Source organism: Argiope bruennichi, chromosome 6 (assembly GCF_947563725.1).
Source record: "Argiope bruennichi chromosome 6, qqArgBrue1.1, whole genome shotgun sequence".
In the NCBI taxonomy this organism is placed as follows: Eukaryota; Metazoa; Arthropoda; class Arachnida; order Araneae; family Araneidae; genus Argiope; species Argiope bruennichi.
Genome location: NC_079156.1, coordinates 114,595,194 through 114,617,193, shown reverse-complemented (window position 1 = coordinate 114,617,193; position 22,000 = coordinate 114,595,194). Strand labels below are relative to the sequence as shown.

The window sequence follows — 22,000 nt, the reverse complement described above, 5'->3', positions numbered from 1 at the left end:
AAATAATTTTCGGAGATTCATTTGAAAAGTTCAAACTGTGGACATTCATCAAAATCTTGATGTCAAATTTTGAGACAATTACAATATTTTCACCGATTCTGCTTCAAATACGAGAATAAATATAGTCCTTCTATGAAATTTGCGAAATCTTCCCGCTTATTCTAGGTCATTCAAAAGAAACAGTATTTTATAACACCTGAAAATTTTAAGCAAAAATTACAACCAAAATCAAGGACAGAAAAAAAATATACAAAAGTTAATTATAGGGCGATAAAGAATAAACTCGTGATATTTTGTTGAAATATCCATTCATATCTTTCTAATAATACATTTTGACATGCAAGACAAAAATATAATGACTTTTTAGAATTCCATGTGCAGAATGTGCATTATAATTCCCGGCCAAAGTCCGTGGTCGGGGAGGAAATGCCGTAAAACTGCTGAAAATGAAAAAAACTTCAACAATTGCAACTAAAGAGGAGTTGGCCGGAAGTTATGCAAGAATATGAACAACTATCAAAGGCCTTGCGTTCCCGAAAGAACAATGGAATGGAAAATGACTTGACATTTCCACCAAACTTTTGACATGCTGGCTAAATTTTCCTCGTACGTTCTTATAGGTTTCGTACGATGCACCTTTATTTAAAACATTTCATTTTCATTCTCTCTTTGTTTTGTTTGTCACGTGAGGAGGTTTCCCCGCTCTTTTTATTCTTAATAAATTTGTTTCATTATCGTTTGTCAGCATATTTTTTTGTTCCTCCTGGTGGCAACGGTACGAATCATTCCATCCGACTATATAAACTTTAACTTCGTTTGGGAAGTTGCAGTTTACAAGGTTATTTTCAAATAATTATTTTCATTTTATTCTAACTTTAAATATATTTCTGTAACTATAAGAAGGCCAATGACAGGAAGGTAAGCAAATTTATATTGAAATTCCAGAATAATCTTTAATATTTCTTTTTATAGATGAATATAATAATAATAAATGAAAAATAAATTGAAACTAAAAACATTTGTATAGATTAATGAAATATTTTTTATATTTTCTTAAAACAAAAAAATCAATTGAAAAAATTTCGAGTGTAAACTTTAGTGCAGTTAGAGGAATAAAAAAAATTGAATTAAAAATAACAGCAACAATATAATTTTAAGATTTTAGAATAATAATATTTTTCACTTAATAAATATACTGAAAAAAATTTCAATAAAGTAATAATAATAATTACAATTATATTGCTTTTTAAAAATAACTTTTAAGTCCATGCAGAACTTCCTCTGAACTTTTTTCAGTTTTGTTTTTTGTTCAGTTGACGAAATTAAACAGCAACAGAGTGTGTACATAAAATAATTTTGATTTTTTTATAGATAAGAATGTACTTCCGTTTCACAATATATCTTCGTAGAAAATATTTGATGTTAAAATGCATTCATCTTGATTTTTTGTGTTTGTCTCATTCGGTAATTCATACAAAAATATTATTATAGGTTAAATTATTTCTATAAGCAAACTTTACAAAATAGAAAAAAAAAATATTTTTGACTTGTGCATCCATAATGAGCTTTATACATAAGTAAATAGAGCCCAACTTTTTAAAGAAAGCTTTTTAATGGAATTTAAAAGTCTTTATTATTAACGCTAGAACATCTGATCATCTACATATACTCATTTAGATGGGCTGTTATTCTGTTAACAATACCTGACATATGATTGTCACGAGTTAGCTAAAGAAAATCGTGCTTTTTAAATAATACATATATGCATGCTACAGGCTTTTTTCTTTTCTTTTGCTGTGAGATCTTTGCTGTCCAGAATATGCATGAGCACTCAACTGAAACTTAATTGCAAAACTCGATTTGAAACAAATAGTGGCCCATTAAAAATAAACAAAAATACAATGTCAATACAAGACAGAAATGATGGCGAAACAAAATATCAGTAATAATCTCCAACTGAAGCGAGTATATTATGAATCAGCTATGAATCAGCTAACTTCGGCTCATTGAACTTTTTTAAAGCAAAAAAAGGATTTGGGATTTCAAATTGAAGGGTATATTTTTAAACTACGTCTACCATTACAGATTGCACTGAACAATTATTTATGTATATTCTTTTTCAAAATACTCTAAGAAATAAGGTTCAAATACTCTAAGAAATAAGGACAGCCATGTTCAAGAGAAGCAGGCATAAGTTCTCTTAATTCTGAAAAATGTGATTAAAAAGCATTGAAAAAATAGGACTTGGTGATAATACGCGCTTGAATCCTTGAATTTGTTCGTCACCAGGTGCCGAAAAAATAAGTGTTGATATGCTAATGCTATTTTTATCTTTCCTTTGGATTAAATTTCTAGTAAACAAGATATATTGATTTAAAACGTTTACGTTTTGTCGGTTAGGCTGTAAAAAGTTGTGCCTTATCTATGTCTTATTCATCATTGAAGGATCTGCGATACTAGGTGAGTTAAAATAAAGTTGGCACCAGAAATAATGCATATTATAATTTCAATAAATGAGTAATTTTATCAAATAAACCAGCATGAGTTGTCATCCCGAAACTTTCTCGCATATTCTCTAACAATGACGTTATCCTAGAGTACACCTTGTATGACATCGGCGTACAATTGTTACGAAATATTACCTTTTGGCGCAAATGTAACATTTTTACTTTATTTATCATGTAATCCTTGGTGAGTTTTTTTGACAATTAATATCTGGCATACGTAAAAAATAACAGAAAGTTGAATTTGTGTTTTAGACAAGTGTCTCCCTACCGATTGAATCAAAAATTTGTCCCAAAGCTGCACTTGTATTCACAGAATCACACACCAAATTTGATAAATTAAGTCTTTGCAATTTTGTATTAAAACGTTTACATGTTTCTGAAACGTAAAAACAGACAGACAGTCAACTGCTTGTTGGATTTGGAAAAAATATGAAAAGATGTCTACTATATCGATGCTAAATTTGCATATCTAGGTATCATCATTTTGTAATTATCATGTTAACTCAGACTAAAACAGCTGGACAGACAGACTTTCTTTGAATGTATTTTGCTCAAATTTGGTAGTAATTTACAAATTTAATATAAAGACCATATACCAAATTTTATCCAGCTAGCTCAAAGCGTTTCTTATTCATCTTTGTCACAAATAAACAGAAGGATGGTCATTTTCCAAAAATATATTCTCAAACTCAGAGAGATTTAAAAGATGGAAATTCGTTAAAATTTGGAGTTCAAATTTTTTGGCAATTACAATATTTTTTCTATACTATGTTTACGAGAATTACACAAAATTTCAAGACTCTAATATATCCAAACATGATTGAATAAATGATTATTATAATTCTTCTTTACAAGAATGAAAGATGCCATATAAAAAGAAACATGTTAAAAGGATTTTAAAAAACAATGAATGAAAAACCAATAATTCGACACAACTGAAAATCTACGTAAGAATACACTAGATGGCGCCAGGTTGTTCTCTTTAAATAAGGTAGAATCAAGTTTTGAAAAACAACAGAACATACTTTCCTTTGACGACTTAATGTCAAAAGAGGCTTCTTCCTCTTTCAATATATGAAGCGAACATAAACACATTTATTTAAAGATTGAGATTTTATCCAGCAATGGAGGTAAAACAATCCAGGTAGGAAATATAATTACTTTCTGATGCAATTCGTTGTATCAAACGAACATTAATGTAACCAGATAATAAATGGAATTCAAATATGAATGATTTTCTTTTGACAGTAAGGTCATTAAAAATGCTTGTTAAGTATTTAAGAAAATGTTAACATCCTGGTATTATTTTACAGTTGCGATATAAGCAATTTTTATAGCAAATTTGGATATCTATAAAGATTTTAAAATTAACGATACAATTAAAATCCAAGCTAAAAATTCAAACCTAATGTTAAAATCAGTTTTTTTTAAAAAAAGGAACAAGTAAAATCATTAGATGAGTTTGTAAATTATTTTTTATTAAAACTTACAGACTTAAAATTAAAATAATACAAAATGTCTCTATATCTCTAGTCTAGATATCTCTAGTCTAGATATCTATGTCTAGATATCTCTACTGAATTTGAAACAAAAATTGCAAGGAAGTCATAGATAATAAAATAATTTTAAAATGTTAACTTTTTTAAGAAAAATTTATTATTATTATTTGAATTAAGAATTATATCGAGAAAAAAAAAAACGACTCCACAGTGAAACAGACAAAAGAGAAATTCAATAATTTCGTTCAAATTTTTTCAGAAATCCACAAATTTGATATAACGATTACATACAAAATTTCATCTATGTAGCTTGTAGCATTTTTTGAGTTATAGCTACAAAGAGAGACAAACACACTTAATATGTTTTTCGGACTGGGTGTGTTTGATAGGCGAAGATCCGGCAAAATCTCGAAATGTCTACCGATTACATATACGTATTGATCGTATTTAAACTTGGCCTATTTCAGAGCTCTTTGTAATTGTAAATAAAATGTGAATTGCTTCGAAAATTTGTTGATAAACAATTCAAAAAATGAGCTCCGAAATTCACTAAAGAAAAATTGAAAATAAAAAAATAGTTCAAAAAGTACATCAGAGGTTGCAGTTCTATACTTATCATTCTTTGTTTGGTCATTATGCTTTAAAATATAAAAGCATCAGTTTTAAATGACATAATGCTTGAAAATGTTAAAAAAGCCCGCAGTTACTTATTGCAAAACTTTTCAAATTAATAAAAATCCGAGCGAATGTTATGAATTTTCGTTTTATTTATCTTTGGAATCTTTCAAGCATCCTTTGAGCTGTTTCTCCATAAATTTTTAATCCCAATTACAGAGGTATGGAATAGACAAACTTTAATTATGATCACCATGTATTCCGTATACTAGAAAGTAAAAGCACAAGAAGTAACCGTGAGAATGTTAACATAAATAATGTTCTATTAACAATGTAAATCTGTTTAAAATTTAGGATTTCATTCAGTTATAAGTAAACATTCTCCATGTTTATGTATCCTGGTACAATTCGGAAACGTTCTGAGCTTCAAAAAATTAAAAGTCTTAACATTATTATTTCACCCATTTAAGGCAGTTTTACTTTAGAGAATTTTGACCTTTTACCTATATATATAATGGTAGGTAAAAATAGAAAAAAAAATGGTAGGTAAACTGGTGTTGAAATATTTTCCGATATATATATATATATATATATATATATATATATATATATATATATCAGAAAATATTTCAACACCATTTTACCTACCATTTTTTCTTCGCCATACTTTTTAAATCTATGAAAATAATTATATTACTCACTGTTTGCTAAACAGAACATTATTTTGAATAGATAAATATACCCAGTACTCTAATAGAAACAGATGGAAAAGGATATGGACGGTATTTTCATCGAAAATCATATCTGAAATTTCAAAATTTATTCCAATCCTGAAAAGCGTTTCGCACCTGAAGAGATCAAAATTGTTTTTGATTTTTTGCACGTTTTTATATGATTTAAATTGTCTCTAGATTGTCCATATTTGATTTTTTTAAAAAGAAATTTTGTTATTGATTTCTTTTTCTGCCAATTTGTTGATATATTAGAAACTAAAACTATAACAAAAATAAAATTGGAACAATTCTTGAATTTCCTCAATTCATTCTAATAAATGAAAAAATATAAATCAATTTTTGGTGAAGGCTAAAAAGCTAAAATTAGAATGGAGGTGAGCTAATATCCAAATTATGATTGGGCTTGATTATTATAGAAAATTTATTTGCATTACTAACTCATTTAGTAATACTTTTTGCTTTTCAGAAAAGCCATAAAGAAAATTGCCAATTTCCTTGGCTTTCAAAATGACAAAAATAAATTAATTTGTACTCTTTAAATATTTATAAAATAGTCTTTAATTGAAAGATCGTAAAAAAATATATCAAAATTAAAAATAAGTTGCACATTATTTACAAAATCTATACATTTATATGGAATTCAGAGAAAACGAGCACTGAATTCCATTTTTAAATTTAATTGATGTTGCCAGTCAGTAATTACTCAACTTTTCACTTTTATTACGTTGTACGCGGAAAGTTGAAATAGCAAGTAATTATGAAAAAAATCCATATAAATCGTTTGCACTAAACTAATTCATTTTTCCGACATTCAAAAAATTCTAAAATGCGAGATTAGATAAAAAAAAATTATTTTACAATGAAATATAAGCCTACATAAATTAAGTAATTAAAATACGAATATGACACTATTTATAGACTTTTAATTCTTTAAAGGAAACTAAAGCTTAGTAATGTCGCAATCTTGCAAAATATCGTTTGCTGATAATATAATTGACAAGTTAAATATTATAGTAATATAAAAATAAATATTTTTTTAATATTAATATCCCCTTAATATCTTATATTCTTTAAATATGTAATTGATACAAATTACATTAAATTACCAATCTAAGACTTCTTTCAAGGAACATTATGTTATCATTCTGGTAAAAATTATAAACGATTTGCAAATTCAAGTTTGAAATATCCTTGAAAATTACATAGTGTATCTGGATCCCTTAAGTGCAATAATATCTTTTTAAAATAGAAATGGAATGAACTTCACGAATAGTAATTTTAGTAGCAAGGCCATTGTGTTGAAGAACCACGCCCCCAAGGTAGACTTCCTATAGATCAACTTCTACTTTTGTAGATGACCTTGCACTTAAGTCAATTCGCTTCGACTATTGCGTCATAATCGTGTATTTCTTCATATAAACCCGCTGTTTGTGCTGATGTCATTCCATTTGCTTTCGTAATTTTATTCCATGCAATCTTAAATTTAACTAATTTTATAAAGCTGTCGCTGAAGTTTTACTTACGAAAAAGTTTAATTTTAAAAATAGACGGTCCTTTTCGAATTAGTTCCTAATTCTAACATAGTATTGTTCTCGAATTTCCTACACAATTTTATAGCAATTTACTCAAAAAATAATTTTATTTTAATTATTTAAAAACTTTTTGAGGGTTTTAGAATAAGAGGTAAAATGATAATAATAACTAGTACAAAATAACTCTTAAATGCAACATTATAACTTTTTTTAGTGTTTCTCAAGGGCAATTAGTATTATTATTATTATTACTTTTTTTGCAAGAGCGATATAATTTTCTTCTACATTATAAAACTCCTTAAAAAACGTATTATCTCAATATATTTGTACAAATTTGTACTACCCTAGACAAAACCGCAAGATTAGTCCTTATTTCCCTAGTAAGTACAATAATTGTAATATTGCTCCCTAGCCCATCGTCAATGTCATAATATAATTCTTTTTGATAGGTCGGGGCGCACTTCGGCAAATCGCAGATAACTATCTATTCATATTTTTCAACCCATTATAAGTAGAAGAAAATTAAAGATATTTTATTATGTTTATTAAGATATTCCATTAAAGTTATACACTACAAAACGTTAAGGGCAAGATGGATAACATTTGGTGCATATTTAAATTACAGACTCACATCAAATTTTAAACCAAATCTTGGAACGGTCTGTGTATTCACATGAATGTAAACGAGATCATCTCAAAAGAGAAACAGCTCGAACAAATACAATTTAGCATGCTATTTTCTTACTAAGCCTGTAGTTTTGCGTCTAATTTTGGATTTAATCATTCGACAAAAAGGGTGTCTAAATTTCATATTCACTTTTTTTCAAGAAACACAATTTGTGATTTGTAGGACACTAATCATAAAAATCTGAGTACTTGTGATATTCACAGCCTTGCTCACGTTACACAATCTATCACTTCTCTTAGAGAGAAGTAAAACAGTTTCAGGAAGAGCATTCTCTCTGGTCTTCTAATTTCAAAAGGGTGAAATGAAGCTTTAAATAAATAAAAAAAAGTTTGTTGATGAAACCGAGGAAATATAACAAAATGAAAGAACATATTAAAAATTTCAATAAATCAAATTAAATTATTCTATAATTTCAATAGCTAATCAAAAACAAAAAGGTTAGCTATTAAGCAGCTCTCATAATGGTTAATTTTCCGATCATAGAAACTTTAGCATTTGATAGAGAAGAAAAAAGACTTTGTTTTTCTCGTATATGAACTGATAAAAAAGTATAGTAATGCTCAAAAAATTCGAACTCGAGATTTTGACGAATCTTTACATCTTAGAACAATATGAACAATTCTTTTACATTTTTACATTACTTTAATTCGAAAAACACATTTTTGGCATTAAGTCTATCACCCTGTGAATTAGATATTTCAAGAACACTTTGCAAGGTGAGTGAAATTTAGTATATGAACTTTAAGCCAAATTTCTAGATTTTTATTGCATTTCAGACGAAATCAACTCAAAAGAAGGTTGCCTATTTGATTGTTCAAATACAAGTGAACTCGGCGGCTCCAAAATGTAAAGAGATAGATAAATAAAATTTAGATGGCACGTTTAGCCTCTAAAAATAATTTCTTATCAAATTTTGAACCGAATCTTTCAAACTATTGAAAGAACCGTCTGCCGGTCTGTGCTTTTGCCTGCATTTAAATGCAATGATTTATAAGCACAATGATTTAAATTAGTCAAATTCGATATGAGATCATGTAGCTACAATCGAAATTGCATATAAAATTTTGATTGTAATCGATATTGTAATGTCTTGATCTAGACTGATCAAATAACGAAGCAGAATTTCCAGACAATTCTTTATTTTACAGTCCTATATATATAAAAGAACAACTTGTTCTAATCTTGGTTAAATAAATAGTTATTTACACCTGTAGTAAGAGACACAACAGTCCAATTCAAAGGTTTATCTTGAAACACAATTCTCCATCAATACGGAGAAACAACACCACAGGGAACTAACAAGTTGTTAGTCAACACGACCACTCCAAGGGTAGTTCTCCGACTCCGAACTCGTGGGCGTAGTCTACCGGTCTGCCTGCAATTCGTTTCTTCTCTCTCTAAAAAAAATATCCGCTCTTTATTTCGGCGACAATCTCCGCCTCTTAATTTAAATTGGTCATTTGAGCTCTCTTTCGGCCAATCGGGGTTCAGCAATATGCTCCCTCAGCGGCGCCAGTCGATCGTGGGAAGGTCCTTTTAGTGATGCACCTTTCATAACTGACTATTCTGGAACACAGAGTTACCATATTCCTTTCACAATGAGAAACATTTAGCATTCAGATGTTTGGACACCCCTTTCTCTTTGAAGGTACTATCAATATCCCTTGGACGAGTAATTCTCACATGTGGTCTTTCACTGTAGTCGCTAAAGAACACATGCGAAACCACCCAGGTGAAAAGATCTACCATCTAGCTATCTCGAGAAGTTTAGTAAGTAACAGCGACGACACAGCTGGCTGTAAATGTCTTATCAGTATTGGGAAACGGGGAATTTTACAATATAAAAAGCAAACACCCAAAATACATATTCGCACAGTAAAAATAGTAGATTCACCTCAAAGATCTATTTTCACAAAATATACATTAATTTCTAGAGCTCATGTCAGAAATCTAAGTTCAATTCTAAAGACAATATACTTATTCTAATTGTACTTTAGAATGAAAATAATATATAACAGCAATTTTATTGATTTATGTTGTTGAGTTAATTATCAAAAACAGTCTTGTATTTGCACCCAGATATGCTAACCGGGTAATGAGAGGGGTAATTGAGATGCGTTTTATTAAAGGACATTTTAAGTTCATATAGTTTTGAAAGTTGTGGGCATTTAAAAGTTCTGTTAAATGAACTATAGAATTTTATATGTTAATTAGATCAGGAGAAAATTTAAAAAAAAAATTCAAATTTGGAAAAAGTATTATTATTTTTTTTTATTTTTCTTTGTTTTATTTTATTTATTTATTTGTTTATTTTGAAATTTGACCAATTTTTTTTAATTGTATTAACATTTTCACCGCTACAGACGAGATATCTCGTCCTTCAGATTCTTCCAATTACATGTTTCTGTTTTCTAACATTTGTCCCTTATGCCAGTTTAGATAGGTTGAACTTACATATCTGAAGAATAATTTAAGATCTTATACCTTTACCTGGCATAAGAGACCAATTTTACCCCACAAAAACCTTATCTGAAAGGCGACATACCTCGTTGGTAGCGTTGAAAGTGTTAAGTAATTATTACAAAAAAAAAATGAAAAACTTTTTTTTAAATTTTAGACAGATATCTGCATTAGTTTTTGAAAATTTGGACTTCGTTGAAAAAAAAAAAATAAATCAGTTCAAAAATTCCTATAAGTACTTTTCTGCTATTCAGAATTCACGGGCCAAAAAATAATTTCATTTTAAAAGCATTCTTTTACGATTTCAAATGATATCGTAATAACCCAGTTAAAAAGAAAATTAATGTTAATTTTTTGTTTTAAGCATTAAGACTGAATTCATCTTGTAACCAAACACAATTTAATGCCTTTCGAAAATCAATAGCCACAAAGTGAAACTTTTTTTTTCAAAATTCAATTCCCTTCTTTTTTAAATCGATTCGTTTGTTACCACTTGATGTCGCAGCATAAAACTTTTAGATTAGAATTGCGTTTAATATCCACAAATTCGAACATAAAGAAAGCACTTACAGACATTCTCAATGACTCTGTTTATATCGATAAGGAATTTCCTAAAGTATATTGGAGATATCAACTTGAAATTTTTATTAGCAATTTCCTTCTAAATAGCAAATACTTAAATGGAGCTCCAAAAATTTCGTTCAAATTCTTTGAAAATGAAAAATACTTTTCAAAATTTATTTCTTTTCAATTTAAGATATAGTGGCGTTAAACAGCTCATTTTATGTCTTTAAACCTTTAATTTTTTAATTTAAATTTTTTCTGTCAAATAAATAGTAACTTGAACTCGGAATATCTGTTTGTTTTTACTTAAATTAACCCCTATATCAGAGTATTGACTAAGAAACCTGTTTTCGATTTTTTTTAAAAAAAGAAATCAATTTAAATCAATAAAATCGCTGTTGTGTATTTTTTCGTTGTTTGGTACTTTTCATGATAATTAGGTAACACTAATTTTTAATTAGTTATAATTAATAGCTTATATATAATTGGCATCATTAAAAATAATAATTGAATTCTGGTGTAAAAGGCTTTCTACGATATTACTATATTTCGAAGTTATTGATGAAAAACATCAAAATTTCGTTACATTTTTAAAGAAAAAAAAATGTAACAGATATGTTGAAAACCCTTTCTATAGAGGCGCTTTCTACTCAAAAAAAGCATGTGTGCCAAACCATCATCTGTCATATAGATCTTTTTAAACAATCGTTTCATAATACATGACTCAATTTTCACATAGTATCCAACCTGTAAACATGATCATTTTTAATTAAAAATTATTATTTTTTTTAAATTTATTTTTTAATTCTTGATGGGTTTTTTTTGCATTTTTTTAAATCAATCATTCATTTAGCCTGTCACCAAGATTATGTATTTCATATTTCAACAAAATTATATATAGGGTTAGAAAGAAATAAGTTACCCACTTCAGATGGCTCTAAAATGCGTTCTATGATCCAAATAAGATAAACTTTGAACTACAGATTATTCAGATCATGTGCTTTACAATTATTAATTAAAAACATTTAGTACAAAAATTCACCAATAGATAGCGCAGTAACACAAATAGCATTTATTTACATATATTGAAAATGTGAAACATAATTTGAATTACCGCGCATGTCTATTACCATTTTTCTTTGGATAAAAAGAAGGCGGATTCTGCACGAACATTAGTCATGCCTAGCATGAAAAAACGCGACTGGTTAAATTATTCTTCCAGAACCAACAAAACTCCGCTACAGCTCTAAAGGAATTTTGTCGTATGAAGCAAATACGAAGAGGTCCAATTTCTCCAGGTGCCCTATGCAAGATGATACAGAAATTTGAAAAAACTTGGCATCTTGGCATTTTTCCCGGTAGAGGACGAAAAAAACCGGTCTTCCAGCATATATTGCGCCCGCACTCGTTGAAGCCAGCAGTCAGTCGCCGCATAATAGTGTGAGTTTGCCAGTTGTTTCCCGTGTTCTGGATATGCTGTATTCAACTGTACGAAAAAGCATACGGCAGATTTTGCATTTTTATCCATTCAAAATCAAGTCTGTGCACCTGTTGCAGGACGGAGACTTAAAGGTCTGTAAAGCTTTTGCACTTCAGTTCTTTGCTCGAATGATGGTTGACATAACTTAGCCATGAAAATTCTGTGTAGTGAAGAGGCCCACTTTTTCCTCAATGGGGAAGTTAACAACCATAACTGTCGAATTTGGGCAGAGGAAGACCCTCACGTTATCCACGAACATCCCTTGCATCCTGAAAAAGTGACAGTATGGTGTGATCTACCTTTATCATTGCACCGTATTTCTTTCAAGAGATAACTTCAAATGCAATCCAAACCTGTCACAGGACAACGGTACCATGGTATGCTGAGGGATTTTGTAATCCCAACTCTTCTACAGTGTGGATGCCTTCAAGACATCATTTTCATGCAGGATGATGCACCACTTCATATTGATCGTCGTGTAAAGCGATTGCTAATACAGCATATCACAGAAGCACGAGTAATCAGCCGTCATTTCCCAATAGCATGGCCTCCTCGGTCGCCGGACCCTTTGCGACTTTTGGTTGTGGAGTTATTTGAAGGACAATATCTATCGTCAAAGGCCATCATCTCTACCAGATCTGAAGGACAACATTTGGCGCCATATTCTTAATATTACGGCAAATTCACACCGGTCATCTATAGAAAATATGGTTCTCCGATTAGAGTATATTCTTGAAAATGAAGGAAAACATATTGAGCAATTTTTATTTTACTTTATTTAACAATTATCGACCATATTAAACGACTTCATGCGTATTACAGCGCCTCCTAACGGTGAATTTTTGTTCTAATTTGTTTTATTTACTAAATGTAAAGCGCATCATCTCAATAAATTGTGGTTGAAATTTTATCTCATTTGGATCAATAGAACACATTTTAGAGCCCACTGAAGTGGGTAACTTATTTCTTGCTAACCTTGTACATTATACTTAGAGTAGAATTATTATACAAGATTATGTGCATTTATACCAATATTATGTAAATTTATATCAAGATTATGTACATTACCAACATTATGTACATTTATACAAAGATTATGTACGTTACCACCATCATGCACATTTATATAAAGATTATATTCACTGCCAAGTACATTATGTAAATGTACAATATACATTTATATTAAGATTACGTACATTACCAAGTACATTTCTGACCAAGTATATTATGTACATAAATGTACAATGCACATTTATGCCAAGATTATGTACACCAAGTTTTTTTCTTCATACTATTTTAAGCATAAATTATTTTTAAATGTGTAATTATTGCTAATCGGAAAGAAAATGAAATATTGAATCATTATGTATCTTCCATCTCTCTGTAGATGACCATGACCTTTCTGTCTTCAGTACTACTAATTCTAATAATAATAACATCACAAATTGGGGTTGCTAAATTATCCTTGGGAAATCCTCAGATCTTATCTCAGAATCACGCTCTTTAAATGTCAGATTGGCTCTTCCGTCAAAAGCGGAAGAAAAAAAATAGGCTTCATTTGAAAATGAGACAGTGTTTCCTCTGAGAGGAAATTCCGATGATATAACTGCATCAAAAAATGTAGGTGTTCCTACCGGGTAATAAGTTCTCAGAAAGTGTTGCATTGACATTTCGAATGTTATGAAGAATATCTTATCAGATATAGTAAATAAATGGGCATGGAAACTTATCAGGAGGAAAAGGAAAGAAAGTGTTGATTGATTTTTTTTTTTTTTTTTTACTTTTGATGCGATTGTTGGTAGTATAAATTTGGGAGACATATTTTTACTTGACCAGAAATAAACATTCTTCAAGCGTGAACATGTAAGTGGCGTTTTTCATTATACACTTTTATTTAAAATGACTTCTTCTTGTAGATCTTTCAAAAATGCACATGTGACTTTTCTGTTTGTAATCGAATCTTCATCTGAATTAAAATGTAAATTTGAATTTTATATCCGTAATTATAAACTTTTGTAAATAAATTTTCCCTTATTTTATGATGTAATAAGAGTTTTGAAATTTTCACCAGTTGTGTTTTCTCGATATAAATTTAATACTTTAGAAACTTAATAATTAAATATGTTTTATTAATTAAATTTATTATTAATTCAATAAATCTTTTATTTACAGAAAGCATGTTTTATGCATGTTATGGTAAATGTAATAAACTAGTGATTATGCATAATTACCGAAGATTATTCATAATTATCACTAAACTTGCTTGTGATTATGTACAATTACCAATGGTAATTCCTAATTTCCAATGAACTTATTTGTGATTATGTATAATTACCGATGATTATTCATAATTATTACTATACTTACTTATGATTATGTACAATTACCGATGGTAATTCATAATTTCCAATGGAATTATTTGTGATTAGAAATAATCATTTGTAATTATACATAATCATCGGATTAATCATTTTAACCGTTACATATATATATATATATATATATATATATATATATATATATATATATATATATATATATATATATATATATATATATATATATATATATATATATATATATATATATAGCATATTCGCTCTAATCGCAACCCACGAATTAATTTCAATCAATAATGAATAAGCTGTTCTAATACAGATTTTCCAAAAGCAGTTGTAAGTAGTATTGACAGAACAAAAAAAAATTAATTGACAGTTGAGTTTGCAGCTTTAATTTAAGATGTTAAGAAATTTTAAAAAATATTTAAAATAGAAAAGACGCATTACATTGCTTATCCTTATGAATCAGGGAAAAAATAATTTGATAAAAATAATTGCTTATAATACTCAATTATTATAATGAATCATGAAATATATTTAAGATTAAAAAAAATATCAAAAACGCTCACTTTTATTAGAATACTGAATATTGCAAAAATATTTTATAAAACTTCTGGAGCTCAAAACAAATCTCATTAAAGCTTAAAGTACTGAATATATTACGACAAGGAAACTAAGCCACGATGAATATCCTAAGCAAATTCTTATAATATTTAATGAATGTGATTGAATTTAAGTATTTAAAGTATTTGTATCTATATATTTGTTATTTATATTTTATGTAGTATTTATATCTATATTTAACCTCTATCACGATTACAATAGAATTATTATTATCTTACAATTATTTATATCTCTATCACGATGAATATCCTAAGCAAATTCTTATAATATTTAATGAATGTGATTGAATTTAAGTATTTAAAGTATTTGTATCCTTATATTTGTTATTTGCTATTTATATTTTATCTATTATTTATATCTATATTTATTTAAAACATCTATATGTTTTTAGATATTTGCTTTAGCATTCAAAATATTTACAAAATGCTTATTTTCTAAGTTTTAGTACATTAATAAAGTTAAGCGTTTTAAAAATTTACTGTACTGTTTTTCATCTACAATATCCCTATTTATAATACAATCTAAGAAGTTTATAAATTTTATGTCACAAATTTATGTAGATTATCGACTATCTACTGACTTGTATATATTTATTATATATTTATAATAGTTTATAGTTTCAGAGATGCGTAGAAACTGCTTGGCAGAAAATGAGATACAACTTTCAGTAGATTTGTCATGTGACTATTTTCAAAGCTATTGCCTGATAATTAATAAGAAATACTTAAAAGCGATTATACTGTCACATCAACTACATAAAAATCGAAAAATAGATTATGTAGATATTCTTTCTCTGGTGATAAATATCACATGCATCAAGCGAACCCCAATTTGGAATTTTGAAATTAATTTAAAGATTTGAACTGAATTTTGGTGTTAAATCTTACGACAATACATAATTGGATTTGAGATGATTTGCGCAGTACTAATATGATGCACAACGTTTAGATATTATCATATGTTTTAAAACACGATTCATGTAAAATAATCAATTAGAATCACAAATAAGAGAATAAATGAAGTGTTTATATATGGTTAACCTTTGTTAATGCCTGAAATAATTGTTCCATTGTTTTAACTAATTAATTTTCTTTTCTAATTTGATCTGACATATAACTTGCAACAATATTTTTAAGATTAATTCAAAATTACCGTTAATTCACACTTACCTATCAAAACATTCTACCGCGGACTTTTGACAATTCTCAAATTAAGATGTTTAAAAAAATTGTTTCATCTGGGTACTAATTTTAAAGCAGATTTTCACTTCCTCTTTCATTTTTCAATATGAGCGAGTTTTAATTTGCCCTCACAGTAATTTTTAACTATCTTTTAAAATTAAATTAGTTAGCGTCTTTCAGTTTTATCAAAAAGCAAGATGGGTTTTTTTTATATTAATAATTTAACAATCTAAAAAGTCAACAATACGGCGCACGTATTGGTCGCCAAAGTGGACTAGAATTCTAAAAAATTCTTTTATTTTCAGGCGGAATTTTTTTGTTTGTGGAGTTGTCCTACTCGTTCTTGTGTTAGGAATCTCAAAGGGAGAAGAATCCGACGGTAAGAAAACTAGTTTAAAATCAATTTTCATTTTTATTATCAATTTAAGTAATTCTATTGATGCAAAATGGGAAGATTTCAATTACTGTTTTTTCTACGTTAACATCATATCTATGTACTAGAACGTGAATAATATCAGTGGTCTAATGCTGAAATAAATAGAGTGCAGTAAAACTTCGACACACACGAATTCAGAGTTTACCCCACCCCCCACCCCCCGTCCCACCTTCAACAGGTAAAATATTTCTCATTTAAATTATAATGTAAATGTTAAATTCATAAATAAGAGCAAATAATAAAAATAAAAAGAGAATTTTTACTATTTTTTAAATGATCTGAAACAACATGAGAATTTGTTGAAATCATTCATATATTAGAAACTGTCAATCTTGCAAAACATATTTGGAAGTTAATACTAATTTGTCAGTAGTAATAATACTAATGAAAGTTTCACATGACAGAGACTTGATAATCAATAAGTTCATAGAGCAAATGGCTACTACAAAAGCCCTCGCATCCAGATCAAAACAACAACAACAAAAAATGATAAAGATTGCAAAGTCATACAGAAAATCTGAAATGAAAAAGATATAAATTTTGAAGACAATACACTCGAATTTGATATAAAAAATTAAATTTGTTGCAAAGAAATTTTGCGCCAAAAAAAATCAAATCATCAGACGAGTATTTGTTTTTAAGTCATCGGTTTCAAAATAATACAATTTTATGAGTATTCATTTTAAAAACACACTATTTTGTAGCGGCAAGTACCATACCAGTTAAATACCATTAAAGAAATAATACCATTTCATATATGTTACTTTAATATGCATTATTTTGTAATGATACGTTTGAAAGATACAACTATTTAACTTATCACCAAATAATTAAATTTAACATGTATTTATATGCAAAGATAGAAAGTGAGACACACTTTTTTCGACGGTCTGATATGTTGCGTAGCTTCGCAATTACTTTTATTCATAAAGGAGTTTTCAATAATTGATAGAATTTATTAGGTATATAAACTTAAATTTTTTCCGTATCAGTAAATAGGAACGTTTAAAGGGTGTCCCATAATTAAAGCAAGATTTGAATTTACTACCATTCGTGAAGCAACGTGTTGGTAACCCTATTAGAATAACCATTTGATAGCAGATAGTTTTTACTAATTTTAAACTAATTACTAATTTACTAATTTATTAGTAATAATTACTAATTTACTAATTTATTAGTAATAATTACTAATTTACTAATTTATTAGTAATAATTACTAATTTACTAATTTATTAGTAATAATTACTAATTTACTAATTTATTAGTAATAATTACTAATTTATTAGTAATAATTACTAAATTACTAATTTACCAATTTTACTAATTTTATCTTTACTAAAATGGGGGAAAATGCTGAAATTCTGTAGGCCACAGTTAAAAAATTTGAGATATGGCCCCCAATATCGTGTGATTAGAGATCATTGGATTTCTTTTTTATGGGGTTATTTAAAGTCAAAAGTCTGTGCCAATAAACCAACAAGCATACGTACGTTGAAGGAGGAAATTCAAAGCTTTATCAACGAAATTCAGCCACATTTAGGCAAAATGGTCATGAAAAATTTCGACAAAAGAGTGCGTATGTGCCAGCAAAACCGTGGAGGCCATTTGCCCTATGTGTTGTTCCATACATAACCCTATCCTGTGTACTTTACGGTTCAACAAAAATATAACAATTTGAAAAAAATGAGTTTTTTTATTTAATTCAAATTTTGCATTAACACGTTGTTCTATCATGTAACGCTCCATTTTTCCTAATCCTAAACTATCAGCTGTCAAATGGTTTCTTTAATAGGGTTGCTAAGACTTTATTGCTCTAATGGTGGCAAGTCATCCATCTGACTCTCCGACCCGCTACGAAGGCACACGGATTTAAAACATAAAACTGAATGACCAGACCGCTGCAACAGCAACACTGGTGGGAACTGTGGTTGAGTCCTAAGTGCCCTCACCGGCCACGGTACACCCTCTCCCGAAGGAAGTACGTCCCGTCACCGATGGCATGAGTCAGATCACCCACCTATTTGTCCACCCTCCAGGGCGGCGAGATCCAACCACCATGCCGGAAGCATCTCATCCTCATTTCGAGGTGCCCACCGGGGGTTTACTTATGGTTGCAAATTCAAAACTTGCGTTCATTTTGGGACACCCTTTACTTGCTTGAAGTAAAATAAAAACGATTTATTTTCAGATTTAGCTGCTAACGCAAAATATTTCTAAAAAGAAAATAATGCTGCATGTTTTCAGATTTAATTATTACATTTTACTTTTCCTGATGTATAAAGGATCGGAAATATTTCGGTTAATTTTACTTAATAACGTGCAACTTTGCATTTATAAACCAGAAATCCATTACATATTACATTATAATTACATTAGTGCAACCATTTCGTTCCCAAAACTTTAGGTGAAAAATACATTACATGATATGTGATTATTGATTGCTTAACTGCGACCACTTAATCACCAAAGTATTATTCTGCATCTATTTAAACAATGACACCTCTTTTCAGAGAACAACGTCATCGACAAACTCAGCAAGCCAAAAGATTGCTCAGAGCACTATGCGAATGGAAATTATGAGAGCGGTGTCTACCAAATCTATCCCAACTCCAAAAGCATCAATGTATTCTGTGACATGAACACTGATGGCGGGGGATGGACAGTAAGTGCCTGACATTTCTATCCATATTAGTCATCATTTCTATCCTGCCAGCATTACGCAATATTTCTATAATTATTTTTATGTATTGAATCACTGTGCAATATTACCTTTTATTTCGTGCATGAGAGAGTATCAAACTTCCATTGATTACTCTCTGAACATTGATAGCACATTAAATGAGCACTGGTGGCAGAAGATGAAGAGCAAGGGAAAGACATATCTAGCCATATTAACCATTGCCAGCGTCATGTAATATTATTTTTATTGCTACGAGTTGCATCACTGTGCAATATTTTTATATCGTTTATGAGAGGGTAATCAAACTTCAGTTGATTAATTTTTGAACATTGATGGCGGAGGATGGATAACAAGTGCATAACATTTCTATCCATATTAATCACTGCTTGCATCTTGAAATATTGTTTTTTATTCTTATTAGTTGCATCACTGTGCAATATTTTTTTTTATATCGTGCATGAGAGAGTAATCAAACTTCCATTGATTACCATCTGAACACTGATGACGGAGGATGGATAATAAGTGCAGGACATTTCTACCCATGTTAGTCATTGCCAGCATTATGCATTATTATTATTATTTTTACGTGTTGCATCACTGTGCCATATTTTTTTCATGTCTTTCATTTCATACATCAAACTTTCATTGGTTACTTTTTGAACACTGATGGCAAAGGATGGACTGGACAGCAAAGGCAGGGCATTTCTATCTATGTTAATCATTGCGAGCACTATATGCAATATTTTTTTTATTATTATTATTCCCACTTGTTGCATCACGGTGCAATATTTTTTTAATCTTGCGAGTTGCACACCTGTGCAATATTTTTTTTATTTCATACATCAAACTTCCATTGATTATTTTCTGAACACTGGTGGCTGAAGATAGACAGCACGTTCAGGACTTTTCTATCCATGTTAATCATTGCCAGCATTATTATTATTATTTTTACGTGTTGCATCACTGTGCCATATTTTATCCTGTCTTTCATTTCATGCATCAAACTTTCATTGGCTACTTTCTGAATCACTGATGGCAAAAGATGGACTGGACAGCAAGGGCAGGGAATTTCTATCTATGTTAATCAAGGCCAGCACCATGCAATATTTATTTTATTATTCTTACTTCTTGCATCACTGTGCAATTTTTTTTTTATTATCTTTACGAGTTGCACTACTGAGCAATTTTTTTTTTGTTTTATTTCATACATCAAATTTTCTTTTATTACTTTCTGAACACTAATGGCGAAAGATGGACAGCACGTGCAGAACGTTTCTATCCATGTTAGTCATTGCCAGTATTATAAAATATTCCGTTTTATTCCTATGAGTTGCATCACTGTGCTATACTTTTTTTATTTCGTGCATGAGAGAGTAATTAAACTTACATTGATTATTATCTGATGCAAAAGTACAGAAAGGATAAAAAATTTTAATATTGTTACAAAAATTTTCTTCTGCTACAAATACCGCCACTCAATTGTAATGACGCAGCGCATTTAATCTCTAATAGTTCAGCAGCTTGCTTGCTGTCTGATCCTCACAAATCTGTTTACTCGTCGGTGACTCCGTCCACTCGCACACACCATTTCTGACGATCCACATGACTTCTTCTCCAGCTTCAGAGTGCCCGTCTTTTATAGTTCCGGGAGGCGGGGCTAGAAACTGCAGACCAATCAGGGCGTACCTGGGTGTATCTCTGTTATTACTGGATGGATCATGAAACTTCTCGAACTTTCTGGTATTATCGATTTAGTCGCCAAACTCGCCAAATTCACCACCAAGTCGCCAAATGGTCGCCAAGCTCTCAGGTCATTGACGTGGCAGCCGCTCAGCTCAGATCTTACAACGGTCTTTCTTACGGTGATACTAGCCGTGATGGGAAGCAAATTACAAGTTTGTAACAATATTCAGTTTCTACTCGGTCTTGAAATTTACTTGAAAAATTACTACGTTTTAGACCTTCTCGAGTTAAAAAAAACATTCATGATATTCTCTCTATCTGTCTGTTCATGCGTAATTAGATATAATAATTGAAAATGTCACAATTTTGATAGAAATATTTAGCATATCATTTCGATCTCTAAAGTGATGAACTGCATTCTTCGTTCTCTGGAGAAAATGATGAAGTTAAACTCGAGACTCACGATTTGTGGATATATCGAAAGTCTCAAAAACTTTAATCACAACTTTTGGACTGGTACGATATTGAATTTTGTATTTGTTTGAAACTTAACCATTGAGAAATAATGACCCAGTCCAGATAAAGTTTTGAAGAAAGAAAGTTTGTTCTGAATTGGTCTTGGAAGAGTGATAATGTGCCCAAAAACGATTTCGGTGAGAATTTCAAACAGATTTGCATAATAGACTCATGATTTAGAGATAAATTTACAGTAAATGAAATTCCACTGAATGTTTGAATATAAAATACAAGAAAATGAAGATCATTGGATGTGGGTGACATGGAAGAAAATGTGTTGCCATTGTATAGTCTACTGTCAAGAATATCACCTCTTATAGCTACTCGCTAAATAAAAACTTCAATTAGTACTATGCCGTGTGCACGTCTGATTATTGTATATTGGCAACTATTACTGTATAAAAACTTTATATATCTTGTCTTTATAATCTTGTGAGCACGAGATTGAGATGAGGCCTTTTA

At 29.6% G+C, this 22,000-nt stretch overlaps 1 protein-coding gene across 3 annotated transcripts in view; it reads left to right on the top strand.

Moving 5' to 3' along the window:
- Positions 1-802: 802 nt before the first annotated feature.
- The window catches only part of LOC129972984 (techylectin-5B-like), a 28,873-nt gene continuing 7,675 nt past the window's right edge, over positions 803-22,000 (top strand). Inside the window, exons 1-3 of one of the 3 annotated variants that reach the window (XM_056087318.1) lie at positions 803-918; positions 16,529-16,602; positions 19,170-19,321. In XM_056087318.1, coding sequence (XP_055943293.1) covers positions 908-918; positions 16,529-16,602; positions 19,170-19,321 — 237 coding nt within the window. In that variant the 5' untranslated portion in view covers positions 803-907. Of the gene's footprint in view, positions 919-3,581; positions 3,652-13,820; positions 13,943-16,528; positions 16,603-19,169; positions 19,322-22,000 lie in introns of those variants that run through there. The other 2 variants (XM_056087317.1, XM_056087319.1) reach the window with 2 other exon arrangements.